At 51.4% G+C, this 17,631-nt stretch overlaps 2 protein-coding genes across 5 annotated transcripts in view; one reads left to right on the top strand and one right to left on the bottom strand.

Annotated features, from left to right (window-relative positions):
* The window catches only part of MAMSTR (MEF2 activating motif and SAP domain containing transcriptional regulator), a 5,328-nt gene extending 4,206 nt beyond the window's left edge, over positions 1 to 1,122 (top strand). For all 4 annotated transcript variants that reach the window (XM_040634265.1, XM_040634266.1, XM_040634263.1 and 1 more), the window contains 3 exons: positions 24 to 245; positions 324 to 378; positions 556 to 1,122. In XM_040634265.1, the coding sequence (XP_040490199.1) occupies positions 24 to 245; positions 324 to 378; positions 556 to 839 (561 nt within the window). In that variant the 3' untranslated portion in view covers positions 840 to 1,122. The remainder of the gene's footprint in view (positions 1 to 23; positions 246 to 323; positions 379 to 555) is intronic.
* An 8,827-nt stretch (positions 1,123 to 9,949) lies between these two features.
* On the bottom strand, positions 9,950 to 11,377 carry LOC103657242 (galactoside alpha-(1,2)-fucosyltransferase 2). The gene has a single exon (XM_008684667.2). The coding sequence runs from the start codon at positions 11,375 to 11,377 to the stop codon at positions 10,358 to 10,360; it is 1,020 nt and encodes a 339-aa protein (XP_008682889.2). The 3' UTR covers positions 9,950 to 10,357.
* Positions 11,378 to 17,631: the final 6,254 nt, after the last annotated feature.

Here is a 17,631-nt window from a genome sequence, read left to right as displayed (position 1 = left end):
GGAACTCCTGGTTGCGGTTCCAGCTCAAGCCAAACCCAAACTCTCACCCTCCGCCTCCCGCACGTGCCTCGGAACCCCCTGCCACTGCTCCGGCCCTTGCTCCCGCTCCGGCTCCCGCTCCCGCTCAGGCTGCGGCTCCGGCTGCGGCTGCCGCTGCGGCTTCAGCACCCGCTCCTTCTTCAGCCCCACCCACAGCGGCCCTGACTCTGGAGGAGGAGCTGCAGGAAGCCATTCGTAGGGCGCAGGTGAGAGGGAGCGGGCTAGGGGTCTCGGACAGGATGGGGCTGGGATCCCAGGTTCACGCCTCTTCTGCCCGTCCGCAGTTGCTTCCGAACCGGGGCATTGATGACATCCTGGAGGATCAGGTGGAGCCCGAGGGTAAGAGTCGAACTCCTAGATTTGGGGGAGGAGACTGAGTTTCTTGAGTCCTAGTCCAAGGGAAGAAGGGGTTGGGGTCTGGAGTCCCGGGTTCTAGGGAGAAGTGGGCTGGGGACTTGCATTTCTGAAAACGAGGAATAACGGAGTGGGGTCCGGATCTCTGCCTTTCTCCTGCAGACCCGCTGCCCCCCATCCCCCTGGACTTCCCCGGCTCCTTCGACGTGCTGTCCCCCTCCCCGGACTCTGAAGGCCTCTCATCTGTCTTCTCTTCCTCGCTCCCGTCCCCCACAAACTCCCCGTCCCCCTCTCCCAGGGGCCCCACAGACTCCTTGGACTGGCTGGAGGCTCTGAGTGGGGGTCCCCTGCTAGGCTGTGGCCCCCCAGCCCCAAGCATCTTCTCTGCTGACTTATCCGACTCCAGTGGCACCCGGCTGTGGGACCTTCTGGGGGATCCGTGGTGATGGATGCTAGGGTTTCCAGGGACGGAGAACTGGTGGGGATGGGAAGGTCACAGAGACAGACTCCCAAAGGAGGGGGTGGGACAACCGGCAGAGCCCCTCCCACCACAGACGCAGAATCAGAGATGACTGTCATCCCCACCTGGCCCCTGAACTGCTGACCTGCCAACCGCCCGAGTCTCTCCTGCCTGACCTGCATATGATCCCCTCCATGGTTGTGTGGTTGGGGCAGGGAGGTGTCATTTGCTGCTGGCCGGGGCAAACAAGCTGCTTGCTTCTTCCTTCAGAGACCTCATGGATGTCTTTGTTCCCACCTTCTCCCCTCCCATGCCACCAACTAGATGGGAATCTGGAAGGTGGTCTGAATTTTTTGGGTGCAGGAGAGGGGGCAGGGAAGAGTCAGGAGGGAGAACAGGGAGCCAGACCCTTGGCTTCTGGTTGGAAGTGAGAATATCAGAAGTGTCGTGTCTGAGGTCAGGTTCTCTTGGAAGCAGAGCCCGAGACAAGATTCGCGAGCCCATGATTTTTTAAAGAAATGCTTCGAGGAGAAACCAAAAAGGAGCGGAGGAAACCGGACAGCGAAGGGGAAGAAGACTAGCAAGAGTATGACTTCAGGTGAAGTCCCAACCCCTGTGTGATCCCATGGGGAGCTCTGGAGGATAAATTAAGTTGCAGGGTCTTTCTTACCCTGAGGCAAAGGGAGCTAGGGAGACCCCTGTTTGGGTTTTTTATTGCTGATTAACAAGCCACCCCCAAACTTAGAGTCTTAAAATAATAACTGTTTATGATCACGCAATGTCCTGGCTTGATGGGCTCAGCAAGGCAATTCTTCGGCCCAGTGACTAGGGCTGCAGTCATCTTAGGGTCCAAGTGGGCTAGACCATCTAAAATGGCTCAGACATGTCTGGCGCCTTGGCAGGAATGGCTAGTAGGCTGGAACCAGCCAGCCTGTGGTCTCTCCGGCAGGGTCTCTGGACTCCCTACATGATAGCTCAGGGTCCCCCAAAGTGAGCATTACTCCAGGGGGAAGGAGAAGCTGTCAGTCACATAAAGAGAGAGCTTGGAACTGGCCCATTGTCACCTTCACTGCACTCCACGGGTTGATGCAAGTCAAGCTGGCTGAATATGGGAGGGGCTACACAGATACATGCATCTTGGGGGCGTGGTCATTGGGGGCCATATTTGGAGACTCCACCCCTCTTGTCAGTCTTGGGCCATGAGTCATGAGGAGACGGCGGGACATAAACCACCAGGCGGGACATAAACCACCAGGCGGGACATAAACTGCCAGTCACCTTGAACCCCAGGGCGGTCCTCGGAAGAAGAAGGTCGCAGGGGAAGCCATTAGCAACAAAGTCTTGTAAAATGTAGCTTTTATTAATATTCAGGTGTGGGGGAGCTGACAGATCAGAATGACCGCAATTGAAAAGATCCTTCGGGCGCCTGGGTGGCTCAGTCGGTTCAGTTCCGTGTCTCACTCTTGATCTCAGGGTCGTGAGTTGAAGCCCCTCATTGGGCTCCACACTGGAAGTGGAGCCTAATTAAAAGGAAAAAAAAAAAAAGATAGTTTGTCATTCTCACAGATCCCCAAAGACGGGGGTGTGCCAAGCTGTGCACATAGGGAAGGGCCAAGGGTAGTCAGGAGGCAGAGGGGGAGAGGGGAGCCCTGAGCAAGAGTCTCTGTCGCGGTTTCCCAGTGAAGGAACAGGGGAGACAGGGTGAGCTGGCTTCAGATTGTCTAATATGAATAATTTCAGCTGGCTCTGGGGTGGAGGGGGCCATCCCTACTTGTCTGGAGCGTGGTCCTGGGGTGACAAGGCAGAGGAATCCTGCCCCGGAGTAGAGTATACCAGTATACGAGCTCATAAAGGAAATGGTTGCGGGAAATAAAAAGCCATAATGAATGCAGAGAGCGCACAGAAGATGGGGGGCTGGGTGCACAGAGCCGGGAAGAGGGATCCAGATCTATCTGGGGGAAACTGGGCAGGCCACCCGCCCTGTCCAGTGCAGGTGGAAGAGGACAGCAGATCAGTGACGTGCGACAGTACCCGGAACCAGTGACTTCCCCTCGTCTGTCTGTTTGCTCACGGGTCCCTACAGCCCAGTGAGGATGAGATGTTCACTGAGACTTCCCACGAGCTGGACCTGGCGTGGGAGACACGCTGACAAATATTAATCACCCTTAGGAGCTGTGGATCCACGATTCTAGTTCCTCCGAGAGAACGGGCAAGGGAGCGAGAGCTCTTTACCAGGAGGCAAAGGCAGCCCTTGGGGTCATCTGACCAGTCGGGCGGGAGGGGTCAGAGAGGCACTTTAAATTAGGTTCATGAGTCCATAGCTTGTGCCCTCAGAGTTGAAAAAACAGAGCCTCCGTCTCTGCTCTGGTGAAGCTCAGACATTTGCACAGAGGGAATTCCAGGGCGGGGTGATAAGGATTTTCAGGGCAGAGGGGCCATGACTCCTAGAAAATACCAGAAGCCTTGGGGAATGGGTAGGGGGGTCAGGGCAACGGTCTGGGGAGCCTTGTGAGGTCAGGGCTGCTGGAACGAGAGGTGGGTGGGGTGGCGGCTGCAGAATTTGGGGCTGGAGGTGGGTGGTGGCTAGGGCCTGTGGGCACTTTCCTGTCAGGCTGAAAATTGGTGGTAAAGGGGCACCATTGGCCCTGGAAAGATCAGGAAGGGGTGCGGTGGGGCTTCTGTCTGTCTCCACCTCAGCCCGACTCTGAGCTTGTGACTCTCTGTCCCCAAGTCTCCCGTGTCCAGGGGAGGGCAACCCCAGAGGGAGTCAGGGCGAGGGATGGCGGCTGAGGAATTCTCTAGTAGGTGGAGATTTGAAAGACAGGCACAGGCTTGGGTAGGGTGTGCATGTTTGAACCCAGAGCCGGAGAGAAGGACTTGGGCCCTACACTCCCCACCACCTGTCACCCAACCTTCTCCAGACATTCCAGTTGCTCCCTCCTGTCCCCCAGGGAGAGGGCTGGGCTGCTCCCAACGGCGGGACCAAGGGGTAACACGGGAAGATGGGGCGCCCCTGCACCACGTTGCCGTTCCACGAGCTCAGTAGACACATGGAAAAGACCAGGAATATATTTGACAAATGACCACAATTATCAATTTATCTTTTTTTTTTGTTGAAGATTTTATTTATTTACTCACGAGAGAGAGCACAGAGGGAGAGAGAGAAGAAGGTCCCTGCCGAGTAGGGAGTCTGACGCGGGGCTCGATCCCAGGACCCCGGGTTCACGATCCCAGCCGAAGGCAGACGCTTCACCGACTGAGCCACCCAGGCACCCCTATCAATTTGTCTTATGGACATAATCTCCAGAAGGACACACTGAGTAGACTGGAGAATATACTCTTATTTCTCTTTCTCCTTCCTCCTCCCCTCCCCATTTCTCCCTCCCTCTCTGTCTCTTTCTCTCTCCCTTCTCCGTCTGAGCTACCACATACCCCTTCTGTTCCTCCCAATAGCTGATTCCCATTCTGCATTTCACCTCCACCTTATTTTCCCTCCCTGCCCCCCCCTGGGGTGATGCCCCGCCCCCACATCCAACTCCAGGCACCCCGAGACCATCCCCATCCGTCATCATCATCATCATCGAGCACAGCCGTGTTACAGAGTGTGAAGGAATTTCCCTGGGAAACACCCCTGGGAGTGGGTGATGCAGGGGCAGGTGCCTCCGCGACTGAGAGTCTCGTCTCCGGGGCCAGATCGACCTGGGTGGACTCATCGCTCCATCACTCTCCATGACCTATAGGGCGACCCATTTAACCTCCCTGGGCCTTAGTTTTCTCATCTTGATGGTGGGGACAAGAACAATGGTACTTTCTCTGCGGGGTTGGCTGAGGAATAAATGAGTTAAGGTGTGCAGAGCACTTAGAACCATGTCTGGCATCGGACACGCTCGTTAAGCATCTGTGGTTGTCACTGACCCGCGGGATGGATTGACTTCCACTCCTCTGCCACGTGGCTGCCCCCACGCCATCCATGCACGAGGCCTGAGCTGCCCTTGGTGTTGTCCACCATTTTTCCTAACATCCTGCCGGGCTGTTACGTGTTCTGTCCCTCAAGTCTTGTTTGTCCCCCGTGGTGGATGATGACTTCCAGACCCCAAAGCCAGGGCAGGGATAGAATAGGTGGCTGAACTGGGGGGAAAAGAGGGAAATGGGAGTCTCGAGCCTTCACTCCCTGGGCGACAGGCCTCTCTCCTCTCCTTGGGCTCCAGAAACCATGCTTTGGAGCCAAACCTGCGTTCAGACTTTGAGCCCAGCCCCTGCCTGGTGGGGGACCTTAGGCAAGCCTCGTTTTCCTCTCTGCCCTCATAGGAGACCTCACTGCTATCTATGTATTTTCCCAAGAGAGATGATGACATGCGTCTACACAAAGATTTATAGGCCAAGGTTGATAAGAGTATAGCCCCAAACTGGAAATAACCCGCGAATCCATCAAATGGAAAAACAGATCGACAGCCCGTGGGACAGCCGCATGGTGGAATACTTCTCAGCAGTGAAAAGGCAGTGAATGATTGAGACTTGCAAGAATGTGGAGAATCTCAGAAACATGATGCTAGAGGCGCCTGGGTGGCTCAGTCAGTTAAGTGTCAGGCTTCAGCTCAGGTCATGATCCCAGGGTCCTGGGATCAAGCCCCGTGTCGGGCTCCCTGCTCAGTGGGGAGCCTGCTTCTCCCTCTCCCTCTGCTGCTCCCCTGCTCGTGCTCTCCCTCCCTCTGCTCTCTCTCTCTCTCAAATAAATAAATAAAATCTTAAAAAAAGAAAAAGGACACAGTCATATTGGATTAGGACCCACCCTAATGATCTTATCTTGACTACATTTTCAAATACCCTATTTCCAAATAAGTTGCATTCACAGTCCTGGAGGTCAGGACTTCGACATAATCCCTGTTCAGGGATATAATCCCAATTTAGTTCATAACAGGTGCCACTCTAAGCAGACAAACCAGCCTGAAGTTCTTTATGAAATATTACTGCCCTCTCCCAGCTCAGGCCCCTGCTGGCTTATGATATATAACAGTGTATGTTTAAGATCGTAAATATCTAAAGTGTATGGACCAGATTAGCTTTACTCTGCAATTGATCAAGAAAATCTGGAGAATGGGGATGGTATGATGTCATAGAGGGTGCAAGATATAGACTAGGAGGCAGATGGTACCGCTGTGTTCGCAGGACCCCAAATAAAACTCTATACTAGATTATGAATCAGATATCTTGTGAGCCTGCAGTTAAGAGCCGGGAATCAGTGTGGGCTGTCTAGGAAGATATCCATTTTATTAGTTGTTCTGTGGTTACTGTTTTTTTGTGGGGTGTGTATTGGTTAAGAAAACCGGGCGCCTGGCTGGCTCAGCTGGTAGAGCTTGCGACTCTTGATTTGGTCGTTGTGAGTTCGAGCCCCATGTTGGGTGTAGAGGTTACTTAATTTTTAAAAAATATTTATTTGACAGAGAGAGACCAAGCTGGGGGAGTGGCAGGCAGACGGAGAGGGAGAAGCAGACTCCCCGCTGAGCAGGGAGCCCAATGTGGGGCTTGATCCCAGGACCCTGGGATCAGGACCTGGGACCTGGGACCTGGGCCGAAGGCAGACACTTAATGCACTGAGCCACCCAGGCGCCCCTAGAGGTTACTTTAAAAAAAAAGGAAATCCCCCTGAAGGGGAAAGAAAGAAAGAAAGAAAGAAAGAAAGAAAGAAAGAAAGAAAGAAAGAAAGAAAAGAAAAAAACCTTTGCCCACCTCAAGGTCATGAAGCTTTTCTCCCATGTTTTATTCTAGAAGCTTTATGCTTTTAGCTTTCACATTTTAGTCTGTGATCCATCATGGATTAATGTTTGTGAATCGTGAGAGGAAGGGGTCAAGTTCACCTTCTCTGTGTGGATATTGGATGGCTTCTGTTTGTTGGAAAGCTCTTTTGTCCTTCCCCTGAACTGTGTTGATGTCTTTGTCACAGATCAAGTGACCACATGTATGTGGTCTATTTCTGGACTCTTTGTTGGATTTCATTTGTCTGTCTTTTATGCCAGTACAACTTTGTCACGGTAACGTTAGCTTTACGGTGAATCTTGAAATCTGGTAATCTCTTTGCCTCACTTCCGCCATGACCTCACTGGTCCACCATCATTGCTTGCTGGTAGTGAAAATCAGTTGAATTCATTCTTCAAGGCGTATCTTCAATATAGGCTTTACATCATAGGTTTCTTGGCGTTGTGATACAGAATTACACACACACACACACACACACACACACACATATTTTAAGTAGGCTTGAACCCATGACCCCAAGATCAAGAGTTGCACGTTCTAGCAACTGAGCCAGCTAGGCGCCCCTTAGTTTGACAGACTTTTGTAGGTGTCCAGGCAAAGATGGTGGTGACTTGAATATAGTGGTGATGGTAGAAGAAGGGAAGAAGGTCCGATTCAGGGTGTATTTTGAAGGTAAAGCCGACAGAACTTGCCGGTGGATGGAGTACGAAAGGAAGAATCTAGAGTAAGTTAAGTTTTTGGTCGAAGTGAATGGATAGTGCCATTTACTGAGAAGGGGATGGGCAGGGGAAGATTTGGGTGGTTGGAATCGAGGGGACATGTTGTCATGGCCATCTTTGGAAATGACCACCAACCATGATGTTGCTTTAATTTAGCGCCATGTAAAATGTGCCCCCCGATACGTTTAAAATGTACATTAAAAGAGAGAATGCCAAATTTATACACAAAATAATTGAGGATTTGTTTGTTTATTTTTAAATGGCAAAACCTGGTCCAGCAACCATCACCCATTCGGGTTGTATAAAATCAGACCGGGGGCGCCTGGCTGGCTCAGTGGGTAGAGCATGTGACCCTTGCTCTCAGGGTTGTGAGAGTTCAAGCTCCATGTTGGGCATGGAGCCTACTTAAAAAATAAATAAAATAAAAAAATGAAAAAAAAAAAAACTAAAGTCAGACTGGAAATTTGAATGAGTTAAATACAGTTATTGAGACAGAGACCTATTAGCATACTAAGTACTGTGGCACCCATTCCATGGGCACTAAGCCAAAAGAAAGGGCCTCCCAGAGAACCATCTGGAGAGACTGTGGAGGCCTACAAGATGTGGTCATTAGAGCACAAATATTCCAGGGGATGTGAATGGGTTGTTCTTGACATTGGGTGTGACCACTTGACTTGCTTCAGCCACTGAAACGTGAGTGGCAAACTTTTTTCCCCCATATACTCAATTTCAGAGCATCTTCCCAGTCCTTATGTTCTTTTTTAAATTTTTATTTATTTTTATTTTGTTTATTTTTTTAAATGACTTTATTTATTTATTTATTTGAGAGAGAGAGAGCGAGAGAGAGCACAGAGGGCGAGGAAGAAGCAGACTCCCCACCGAGCAGAGAGCCCGACATGGGGCTCGATCCCAGGACCTTGAGATCGTAACCTGATCTGAAGGGGGACTCTTAACCGATTAAGCCACCCAGGCATCCCCCGATCCTTTTATTCTTTTATTACCCTCTTTTCAGACCAATTCCCTTACAAACATGGTGGCCTTGTTTGTATTATGTGACCTCTCCGCGTGGCCTCAGGTAAGTGGCCCATGGTGAATGCTTGAGTCAAACATCACTCTGATTGAGGCAAAGATGTCTCTTTCAGGATTGTGAAACTGGCAGACACCCTAGGAGTCTCTGTTGAGCCCTTAAAATGAGACCTCCTTGGCCCACCACCACTTTTTGCTAGGACTGTTCCAGTAGCCTTCTCCCTGGTCTCTGCCCCTCTTTTACCCCTGCAGCCCTTCCTCCACATAGCAGCCAGTGAAGTCCACACAGCGAATCAGATTGTGTTAGTCCCCTAATTAAGACTCTCTGATGGCTTCCCCTTGGCCTTAGAATAGAACCCAAAGTCCTTGCCATGGTCCACAAAGCCTTTCACGGTCGACCCTGTTAACTTCTCTCCCACCTGTCTCCATGCGTTCCAGCTTCGTTGGCCTCGTTCTGCTCTCATGTATAACTAGACTCCCCCTGCCACAGGACCTTTGCACGTGGGATCTCCAGTCAGGTGGGGAGATTCATGTTTTGCCTAGGTCGTGCCAAAGTCCTGAAAGTGTCTGCAAATATAGAGAATGATTGACTCAGTTTGTTTATCTCTGGCTGTATCACAGACAACCCCAAAACTTCACAGCATCGAACAGTCATATTGTTATGCTCACAGACTCTGTGAATCAGGAGTCAAGATAGGGCTGCTCTCTGCAACATGTTCTCAGGAACCTCAGCTGGATCCTAGGCTGACTTGAACGACATGTGGAATCGTATCTGATGCCTATGCTGAACGACCTGGAGGTTGACCTCAGCTAAGACTGCTGGCCCCTGAGTGGGGTTGGGCTTCCTCACAGTATGGGGGCTGCTTCCATGATGCTGATGACTGAGGGGATGCTCCGTTGAACTCTACGAAAACACAGCTGCATGAGGCTTCAGCCAACACTGCATGGAGCAGAGAGCCACCCAGCTGACCCAAAGGATTGCGAGAAATAATGAACTGCTGTCATTTCAAGCCCAAGTTGTGTTTTGTTAACCCAACCTTTGCTAGCGGGGATCCTGTCTGTTAGGTGTACCACCACAGACATTTACAAAGAACAAATGGACTCCAAGTTCACTGAAGCCAGGATTGCAGGAGTGGGTGGGAGGTCTTAGATGCGCACCAGCTACTGGCCAATAGGGCAGCACTCTTGTGAAAACTGGGGAAAAGGTCCCCGGTCTGGGCAGACTAACTAGAAAATAGTGAGCCCTCTGGGTGGACACAGTCCCAGGGACACATGACTTGGTGAGTAGGCTGTTGACTCTACTAGAGCCCCCCTTGCCTCCTTGGCCAAATGCCTTTGTGTCGTGAACAACCCGCACAATTCAGGGCTTCTCTGTTTTGTGTTGCGCCTTCTTCCTATTTAGAGCACCCGTTTTCTTTCTGCAAGCCTCCACGTCTTTCAGAGGAGGCTGATCAGCTCCCCAGCTGAAGGGAGCAAAGATTTATTGATCTGAAGCTAAGCCAATCCCAGGGTCTTATTCACCTTGCCCTATAATGAGTCATGTGGGCATTTGACACACTTACAGTCAATGGGATATGCGGGGGGCGGGGAGCGGGCAGTTGCTGGAGGGCTTTGGAATCTTCCTCTCACTCTTCAAAAGGGACTCAAGAACGAAGCTCTTTTTGCTGCCTCATGAAGAGGTTGTCTGCATGTGACACCTGGCTAAGTGGCAGCCCTTTCTGGGACCATGAGGGAGCCAGTCTGAGAGGAGTTGATGGCAGCTGAACGAGATGGATGGAACCAGGGTCACCGAAGACATTGCCGGGCTGCTGACTTAACTAACCCCAGAGATGCACCAACCTCCGGTCGTGTTGTGTGAGACACAGAAATGCCTTATTTAAACAAGTCCATTGCGACTTCCGACGCAAGAGGGAAGTGTCCTGCTACCAGGTAACAGTATGCTCCTCACGCCTTGGGAACTGGTCTTGGAGCCAGCGAAGGAGGGGGTGCCAAGGGCCGCCTGACATCAGTGCTTGAGTAGGGGAGAGAGGTCCGCGTCGATCCCAATCCACTCGGGCAGGAAGGCTGCCTCTGGCTTAAAGAGTTTGAGGAAGGGGGAGTCGGGCAGGGTGTAATTGGCCAGGTAGATGGTCTCTCCCCCCGCGAGGTAGGCGGCCCAGATCCCGAACGTCCCAATGGTCATGACGGTGTGGTTACACTGCGTGAGCAGCGCGAAGTCCTTGGCGGGGGAGTTCTCGATGCCGTTGCCGGCAAACACCACGTCCCCACGGGAGGCGTTGATGTTCTCCCGACACCAGGCCATGCCGTTGCTGGAGACCACAAAGATGGGGGAGTCATAGCGAGCCCGGAACCAGTCCAGGGCCTGCTCTAGGTACTGCCGGTTGGCGACCACGCCCTTCCACACCTGCGGCATGACGCGCACGTAGTCCCCCCGGCGCACGTGAACCCCCACGAAGGTGCCCGGCTGTCTGCCATTCACCTGCAGGCCCCGCAGGAACCTCTGGGCGTCCTCCCGCACGTGGTCGTGCAAGGTGAACTCCCGCAGGATCTCGTCTCGCAGGTGGTGGTAGAAGGTCCAGGAGCAGGGGTAGCCGGTGAGGCGCACGTACTCGCCCGGGATGTGGCGGTAGCGCTCCTCCATCCAGTCGTTCAGGTGGTAGTTCCGCCACGGGATCCTGCTGGCCGTGGTGCCGTGCAGGACCGGGAGGCTGATTCGGAAGATGGGCGCCAGCGTGCCGTGCATCTCGGCCGGGATGAAGGCCGGCCGCCCGTTCATCTTGGCCAGGGCGTAGAGGGTGGCGTACTCCCCCATCTGGTTCCCCAGGCGGCCGATGGCGTTGATGGTCCACATACCCCTGGGCGGCTGGCTCGTGGGGCGTTCCGTCCTCGTCAAGACCAGCGTCTCAAAGTCCCACGTGAGTGGAATCTTCGCTAGCCGCTGCTGAATGTGAAATATGGTGGAAGCCGTGAAGACAAAGAGGATGATGTGGGCCATGGGGAAGGAGAAAGCCTGACTGCTGAGCATGGCTGTCAGGGAACGGAGAGCAGGGAATGTTAGCTCGCGGCGGGGGGGATGGAGGCCCTGGGGCGGGTGGGGGGATGCATGTGCAGGTGGCTTTGCTGTGTGTCTCAAGGAGTGCAAATACTCAGGTCCGCGTATGGAGGTATGTCTCCAGAGTGTGTGATGGGAGTGTGTGTACGTTGGGTTCGTATGTTCCTGTTTGTGTGTGTAGATATGACTTCACTGTGTGTATTCACAGATGGCATCTGCATTGTATGAGTGTGTGCGCGTGTGCATGTGGGTATCTATACGTTGTATACGTATATGGGTGTGTGTGAATTTGTGTACATGTAATGGACATGTGTAAGCTGTATTATATGAATGTATACGTATCATGTACATATATGGGTATGTACTCTTTATACAGTGTGGATATATATATACAGACACGTACACACACAGTACATATATATACGTTATATGTTTGAATATGGGTATTTATAGCCTGAGTATATATACGTGGGTGTCTATAGATAGGGAGTACAAGTGTATAAACCTACTATTTACTGGGGATCCAGCTCCTAGAGATGTCCATCTTTGCATGCCCTGCCTGTCTATAGTCCCTTTGAAGGGACATTGCCCAACCCATCAGTAATTCAACCACTTGACCTGCCTACCCTCCTGGCCACAGCCACTGAATGCGAGATAAACACCAGGCTTCACAGTGGCTTTGCCATTAACTAGTCATGACAGGTCGTAGGCTGGCTCTAAAAGATGAGTTGGCCAATTCTCTCTTGAATATTTTTACTAAAAGGTCAGAAGGCAGTTGGCAGGTAAGAGTTTGTTTTCTTCTCCCCTGGGTGTTGGACACCTGGTTGAATTCAACAATTCAATTTTGACATTGTCTACCTGACTTAATATCAGATCCAACAAGTTCAAGACTTCAGTTCCACTTCATACATCAACTGCAAGTCCTGAGCCATCCATACTTCTTCTGACTGATAGGTTATAAACTGACCCTCTCCTTAGATTTGGTAATTTGCTAGAATGGTTCACAGAACTCAGGAAGGCACTTTACTTACATTTACCAGTTTATTATAAGGGACACAAATGAATAACCAGAAGTACACAGGGTAAGATCCAGGAGGAGCTTCTGTCCCCATGGAGTTGAGGTGGACCACCTTCCCGGCTCACGAGTCAGTTTGCCAACTCAGAGGCTCTCTGAAACCCATTTAGGACTTTTCATTACATAGGAATGATTGATTAAATCATCGGTCACTGGTGATTAACCTAATCTTCAGTCCTTCTCCCCTCCCCAGAGGTTGGGGGCTGGAGATGAAAGTTCCAATGTCTTCATCAAGCTTGGTCTCTCTGGTGACCAGATCCTGAAGCTATCTAGGGGCCCGTGAAGAGTCACCTCATCAGAGCAAAAGACACTCCTATCACCCTATCACTCAGGAAATGCCAAGGACTTTAGGAGCCATGTGCTGGAACTAGGGACAAAGACCATATACCATTGTATGAGACCACAGCAGGTGATGCTGAGAGAGGAGGGGTTGGAGTGGCTGGGACATGTCAGATGAAGGCTGAAGCAGAGGCCCCCAGCAATGGGGAGACACCTGCAGAGATGTGCAGAGACATAAAAGGACCTGGCCAAGAAAACCCAGAGGAAAATCCCTTGTATATACTTATACGACCTGTTCTTTTCAACTCTGGTTAAAGTAGGAATTAATTCCAGGAGTGGGGTGGTTGCACTGGATGGACCTTCTGAGAACACATGGAATTTACTGCAGTATCATAGGAAGTAAGGGACATTGAGAATTCCCCATCCCAGGCCATACAACTTGGACCAGTGATTTGTAGAGCAAAGCAGTTCATTAAGCTCCTTCCTGGGACAACCCCCCCCCCACCCGGAACAAAGTAAAGGCCCCCCAAAGGACAGGGGTTTGAAGATAGGATTGTTGAGCATAAGCCAAACAGTTGAAAGGGAAAGAAAGCAGGGAATGAATTGGCTCCCCATTACGTGGCTAGAAGCCAGTAAGGACAAGTGGAACAAGCACGAATTGGGATGATCACAGTTAACACTTTATTGCTGCTAAAGACTGCATCCAGGAATGACTGATGGGCTTTGTTACTCCAAAGTCTGGGCTGGAACAACACCTGCACCATGTTGCCACAGTAAAAGTCTAGGTTTGGCCACTGATCAACTGTGGAATCAGAATAATGGGAATGGGGATATGTGGAAGGAGTCAAAAGAATGAGACCCTTCTGCTTCCCCAGCTCTTCTTTTTTTTTTTTTTTTAAGATTTTATTTATTTAGGCAACACAGCAGGGGGATTGGGAGAGGAAGAAGCAGGCTCCCAGCGGAGGAGCCTGATGTGGGACTCGATCCCGGAATGCCAGGATCACGCCCTGAGCCGAAGGCAGACGCTTTAACGACTGAGCTACTCAGGCGCCCCTTCCCCAGCTCTTCTAAACACTTCTGTCCTCCTTCCCTGCACATGCAGGTTCCCACCCCTTCTTTTTAAAACTCTTCCTCATGGGCAGGCATTAATCAAAGCATATCCTGGAGGCCCTGCACAAACGTAGATTTGAGGTGAAAGGTTTCTGGTTGACTTGGTCCAGGGATTGGGTTCCTGGTCAAAGTACTGAAGCAAGTGGCCATTCAGAAGAGAACACTGGGGCTAAATCAATCAGGGTGCGACCTGGTTCTACTTGGGAAGCTGCCAGAAGCTATGCAGATATGGTCCTTAATGACTAATTATAGCTGACAGAAGTTGGCACATGACCTAGTAATAGCAATATCCCTGTTTCTAAGTCACTGCCACCCTCACAGCCCATTAAGATCACATGCATTATCTTTCTTTCTTTGAAGATTTTATTTATTTGAGAGAGAGAGAGACAGAGATAGGGACAAGAGCACGAGTGGGGAAGAGAGGGAGAGAAGCAGGTTCCCCGCTGAGCAGGGAGCCCGATGCAGGACTCGATCCCCGGACCCTGAGATCATGACTTGAGCCCAAGGCAGATGCTTCGCCAACTGAGCCACTCAGGTGCTCCACATTAGCGTTCTAGAAGAAACTCAGGTTTGTCCACTAGAAGCCTGGATTTGAGTTAAACCAACTCAGATGGGGGTCTGGGCCCCTTGGGTCATCACCAGATGTTGAGCCTGACCCGAGATGAACTCCAGGGTGGTACAATCTCCTCTTGCCCTGTCTGTCTTGAATGAAAGGAGCCAGAGGGGCTGGATTTGCTGCCTAAAGTTCACTTCACAACTCAGCTGACGCTCCGGAGAGTTTCGGTCTTACTGCTCAAAAGTTCCAGATCGGGCCCCTTCCTCATGGCCACTGAAAGTAAAGCCTCCACTCCCTAAGCCCAACACTGTGCTTCGCTCAGTGACTGAAGGACCCACAGATCCATGGCTGAGCGCACGCGCTCTGGTTACAGGCTCCCACACTCACCGGCTGTGTGATTCGGGACAAGTACCTTCACCTTTCTGAGGATTCAAACTACCTGGCCTGAGGACAAAACCAGTACCTTTTGATATTATCACACACAAAGCGGAGAGCGCTGTTCTGTGTGGGCTCTGGGCCAGGCACCAGTGGATTTCCACTTTTCATACTGGGTGTATTGGTCACGGTCAAATCTAGCATTTAGATCACAGAATTCGGAGCAGTCACACGTGGATGAGATGGAAACCTACAAGAGGAAGGAATTTCATTCAGAGGCTGTGAATTCTGGGGCTGACCAGGGTAGCCCCAGAGCATCAGATGTAGATTCGGTGGGCCCAGCTGCCTTTGGGGAATGTCCCTCTGAGGAGTGGGTGAGTATGTGCGATTCTACTTGCCCGGTGAATGTCCGATCTTTTTTTTTTTAATGGAGTTGAGGAGTATGAGATAAAGCGTGTGCGTGCTGGCCATCAACACATAGACTGTATTAAGGTAGTACGTTTTCGCTCACCCAACCCATAAAGCTTGTGTGCTATGTGTTGGAGTGTGTCTTTCTGCAAAAGGTATATTGGAATCCTAACTCCTGATACCGCAGAATATGACTTTATTTGGAGATGGGATCTTTACAGAAGGGAGCAAATTAAAACGAGGGCAATCCTAAGGTGAACTCCAGTCTAACAGGATGGGTGTCTTTATTAAAAAAAAAAAAACTAAGGGGCGCCTGGGTGGCTCAGTTGTTAAGCGTCTGCCTTCGGCTCAGGGCATGATCCCGGCGTTCTGGGATCGAGCCCCACATCAGGCTCCTCCGCTAGGAGCCTGCTTCTTCGTCTCCCACTCCCCCTGCTTGTGTTCCCTCTCTTGCTGGCTGTCTCTCTCTGTGTCAAATAAATAAATAAAATCTTTAAAAAAAAACAACACTAAAACACAGCCCATGGTGTATCATATGATATTGGTCCAAGGCTGGCCTCTTTACTGCCAGCTCATGACGTGTGGGCATGGGTAGCTCAGAAGACTCATCAGTATCAAGCAGAGTCTCTCCCTTGGGAATTTGAAGCCAGAAGCACAGAGAAGGTGACTGGTTGGTGGAGGGCCTGGTGGCTAAAGGGCCTCTTAGGGCCCACGTGCAGCCACATTGAGCCATATCTAAGATGGACCAGAGAACTCCACGAGCAGAGTGAATTCGACCCTGAGAATAAAAAGAAAGAGGAGCCCAAGGGAGAAATGGAAAGTATGACTGTGCCCCTGATGGCTTCCTGGTTCCTGTTCCCTCAAGGCCACCTGCGCTTATATCCCTGTCCAGATCCTGACAGGATTCCTCAAGACCCCATCCTGACTCTGGGTAGAAGGAACTCTCTGGAGACTGGGAAGCAGGAGGAAGCTGGAGAAGGAGGGGCCACCCAGGTAGGAGCAGGGAGAGCTCCCTGCGGAGTGGCCCCCCACCTTCTTCCCACTTCTGGATGTTTCTCTCTTCCTTCTGCCATTAGATTGTGAGCCTTTGAAGGTGAAGGAGTTGACTTGGCTCCTCTGTCTGGTTCCGAGAATTTGCAAAGCACAGGACGTGGGACAACAGGGGCCAAGGTAAATGCTTGTGGGACGGCAGAAGGATGGAGGGAGAGAGGCAGGGAGGAAGAGAGATGGAAAAAAAGACAGGAAAAGAGAAAGAGAAAGGGAACTAGCTTGAGAGAAAGACAGGGAGAGAACCAGAGAGAGAGAGCAGGAGGAGATACTGAAAAGGAGAGATGGAGACAGAGAAAAAGAAAGAGAGACAAGAACAGAAAAACCACAGGAGAGACAGAGAGAGAGACAGAAAGAGGGGGAGAGAGAAATAAGGCCAGCAGGATGGATCTGCCCGCACTCAGTTCAGCTCTGGCCCCTGTTCTGTCCCAATTCTGTGTCTCCAGGTGAGTCCCTGCTGGGATCGTTCAGTCCCAGTCTCCTGATCACACACACAGCTCCGTGAAGGGAGGGACAGCGTCGGTCTTACTCCCTCTGGATCCCCCGCAGCCCACAGACACGGGGCTCGACATACAGTAGGTGCCCAGGAAATTGATGCAGAAGGAATGTGGGTCTGTGTCCACCTGTCAAGACCCATTTGGGCTCCGTCTGTTGCTTTTCCTCCTTGCACCAAGTGTCTGCCACATCTCCCTGCCTTGAGTTTCTCTCTCTCTCTCTCTCTTTTTTTTTTTTTCTGGTTTTTGAATCCATTTCCCAGCACCAAGTAAGTAAAGAGGGGACTACTGGAAGGGACGACCTTCACAATCAAACCTCTTCATTTCTGGGCTGGCCCTGAATATCCCCTCGAAATATGTTTACAGCAGACAGAAAGACAAGAAGGCTAGTTTTGTTTGGGTGAAAAGGAAGACAATGTTCTAGAACAGTGTCCCTGAGCTTCCTTGGTCGTTTCCTGCTTCCTCCCTCGGGAAGAGGGAGGGCCCACTGTTGAGGGGCCTAAGGGAAGCACCTGCAGACCTTGACCCCTGTCCCTGTGCGAGGCTGTGGGGAGATGAGGGAGGGAGGCTTACAGGGTGAAGGAAACCCAGTGTCTGGGAGTGGGGGGCGGATCTGGAGAACAGCCCAGGGGAGTCGGTCATCAGCCTCATTGGGCTATGATGGCTATGTGACCTTGACCAAGGGCCTTTACTTCTGCTGTCATTCAAAGATTGGGGATAATAATACGTCTCTCCAGGGCTGTGTGAGCACAACATGGGTTAGGAAATCTGTACTGAGTGCTTAGGAGCGCGGGCCAGTCCTGGTTAGTGCAAACACGCCCATTTGAAAGCAAAGGCAAAGTGAGGCTCGGGAACTAGTCAGAGAGGGGCCTGGGGGGGGGGG

Source organism: Ursus maritimus, unplaced genomic scaffold (genome assembly GCF_017311325.1).
Source record: "Ursus maritimus isolate PB19 unplaced genomic scaffold, ASM1731132v1 scaffold_19, whole genome shotgun sequence".
NCBI classification, from domain to species: domain Eukaryota; kingdom Metazoa; phylum Chordata; class Mammalia; order Carnivora; family Ursidae; genus Ursus; species Ursus maritimus.
This window is presented reverse-complemented; position numbering and strand designations above follow the sequence as displayed.

What these genes read in the sequence shown, in the direction of transcription:
- LOC103657242 (XM_008684667.2), bottom strand. Translation starts at nt 11,377, where the DNA reads ATGCTCAGCAGTCAGGCTTTCTCCTTCCCCATGGCCCACATCATCCTC.